The sequence below is a fragment of the Aegilops tauschii genome, chromosome 7 (genome assembly GCF_002575655.3).
Source record: "Aegilops tauschii subsp. strangulata cultivar AL8/78 chromosome 7, Aet v6.0, whole genome shotgun sequence".
In the NCBI taxonomy this organism is placed as follows: Eukaryota; Viridiplantae; Streptophyta; class Magnoliopsida; order Poales; family Poaceae; genus Aegilops; species Aegilops tauschii.
In genome coordinates, this window is record NC_053041.3 from 538093731 (window position 1) to 538096290 (window position 2560).

Consider the following 2560-nt stretch of genomic DNA (forward strand, 5'->3'; position numbering starts at 1 on the left):
TGGCAGTACTATCTATCTATGTCAGACTATCTATATATGTTACTTGCTACTTGCTACTTGCTACATATGTTAAGTTATTTGTCAGACTATCTAAGCTAATTGCTATATATGTTACTTGCTACTTCCAACTATGTCACTACTGTCAGTTATCCACACATGATATATGCAGAGTAAAACAACCTCATCATAGATAAAACATTCTTACTTACTTAACTTAGCATGAGTACTCACTTAGCATAGTAGGTCTTAACATAATAGTCATTACATTATAGATAAAATCAACTAGTTCTTAAACCATAACAGTACCTCCCTCCCTCATACCATTCTGAAAGCACATGAAACTTTCCCAAAATATACACCTAACATGCATCGCATTCCAAGGCTAGCTATATATATAGGCCTACTAATTACTTAACCCACACACCAACCACTTCACTCATTCATAATTTCCTTGATCCTCTCCAGCTTATCTTTGCTGGCATGCCCAGTTGAGCAGATCAGCAATCAGATACTCTAGCTTCTTCTTCTCTTGCTTAAGTAGGTCCCTGTCCCCCTCCACTTCCTTCATGGCCTTCCTCATGTTCTGAATAATATCTGCTTGGCTTTGAAGAATGCACCTTTGCTCCTTGGCAAGCTTCAGCTTTTCCATACTTAACTCAATCTTTGCCTGATCCTCAAGTTGTTTCTTCTTCTCATTTAGTTCATTGATTGCCTGACTGGTATAGTACATGTCATGAGATATCTTGCCATCTTGATAGTCAAATAGCTTGGATACATCTTCCACCAACTGGTTGTAGTTGTTTGACAGGAAATCAATTTCCTTCTGTAGCTTGGCCACCTCTTTCTCATGGGCTTGTTTGTCATTCACCCTCCCCAAGTTCTGCTCATGGTACATGTCCCAAATCCTGGTTAGGCACCTTTGTAGAATCTCTGGCCAAGGACCATCCACCCACTCCACAACCCCACAGTTCACACCTACATCCTACAGAAGCAATTATTTATAATTAACCACAAAGCACTTAGTAACAAGCTTAGTACAGATAACTAAAGTCATTTCATTTAACTGAAACCCTTTGTTTACATCAATATGCTCTCTGAATTATGCAAACATAATTCTTTCATAGTTAGCACACAGCACCTGACTTAGCATCAGAGATAAATTCAGTTAACAGCTATATTTAGCAGTAGATATAAATTCATTTAACTCTGTTCTTTTTCAGTTAACAGCTATATTCAGTAAACACCTAACTAATACATTCAGTTCACAGTACACTAAAGATCTCTGCATGTAGGTGTTCTCAGGTTCAGTCATGTATTGAATTCAGTTAACTAAAGATCTACTTTCACATATAGCTTCCATATGTATGGCACTTTCAAGTTTTAGTTCTAAACTACAACACACATCTCTGCACATCACACATCTCTACACCACATGCTGCACTACACATCTCCAGCAGCAAAACACATCACACATCTCCACCAGCAAAACAAGTTAGCGTTCAAGATTTAATACCTGCTGCACAGGACAACCCAGGAATCGCCTCCCAGTCAAAGCACCTTCAAAAGCCACCACCTTCTTCGGCCTCTGATGATGCATCATGCACGTCGGCTCAGATTCAGTGTAAGAACCACAGAAAGATGGTTCCACCACACTGTAAGGGGTTTCCTGCAAAAGAAACTTCGAATCAAACCAAAAGCAACTTGGAATCTCCAATTTGGATGAACCAACCCTAACCCTAACTCTGTTCCACCATTATGCACTTACAAAGAGTTGAGGATCCATTGAAACCATGTTGATGTCCTCGTCCGAGCTCTCCTCGTCATTCCAGGATGGCATCCTCAACTTCTACCGGCAGCAATGGCCACGGCGGCGACGGCGATAGGCTGACCTAGATCAGAGCACCAGGGAGAGGGAGAGGATGAGGACGAGTGAGAGCGAGCGAGGAGGAAGAGAATGAGCGAGTGGCTGAGCTCGCTCTCACTTATTGGCCCACCGACAGCCGCCGTTCCGACAGCGGACGGGCCGTTAACGGCCGTCAAGGCGCGGCGGCCGTCCGTTCGCCAGCGTGGCAACTGATTCGCGGGCCCAACCTGTCAGATTCGGGGTTAGCGCGGGCGAAGCGAGCGCTTTCGCGACTTGGTAGTTTTTTGCCACGGTTTAGGACAAATTTGATAGTTTTTCGCATAAAATCGTAGAGTGGTAGTTTTTCGACACGTTTCCGTCAATTGTGGTTGTTTTTGTTAAACACTCTGAAATTACGGAAAACGATGATCACGTAATCAAGTGCTTAATCTCCATCCGACGACGAGTCTTATTATCAACGCAGTATTTAAGATTCCAGCTGGCTGGTTAGGCGGCTGATAGACATCATCCATTCCTCGTACGGGTGTGCTGTGGATCGCCAGTGGACCGACCGATCGCTACCGTCTCCTCGCGGGGTCGGTCTGTCCTTGTCAGCTCGTGCCTGTCTCGACGATGCTGATCGTTTTTTCTCAAAAGAAAGAAAAATCAAGAACAAACGATGCCGACCGCTCGAGCATGCATGGCATACAGCTGGCA

The 2560-nt window shown here is 43.7% G+C and overlaps 1 protein-coding gene across 1 annotated transcript; it reads right to left on the reverse strand.

Moving 5' to 3' along the window:
• Positions 1 to 240: 240 nt before the first annotated feature.
• Positions 241 to 1928, reverse strand: LOC109751834 (uncharacterized). The gene is made up of 3 exons (XM_020310714.4): positions 1766 to 1928; positions 1514 to 1666; positions 241 to 982 (listed from the first exon to the last, which is right to left on the reverse strand). The coding sequence occupies exons 1-3, from the start codon at positions 1835 to 1837 to the stop codon at positions 467 to 469; spliced, it is 741 nt and encodes a 246-aa protein (XP_020166303.1). The 5' UTR covers positions 1838 to 1928; the 3' UTR covers positions 241 to 466.
• Between the last annotated feature and the right edge of the window lie 632 nt (positions 1929 to 2560).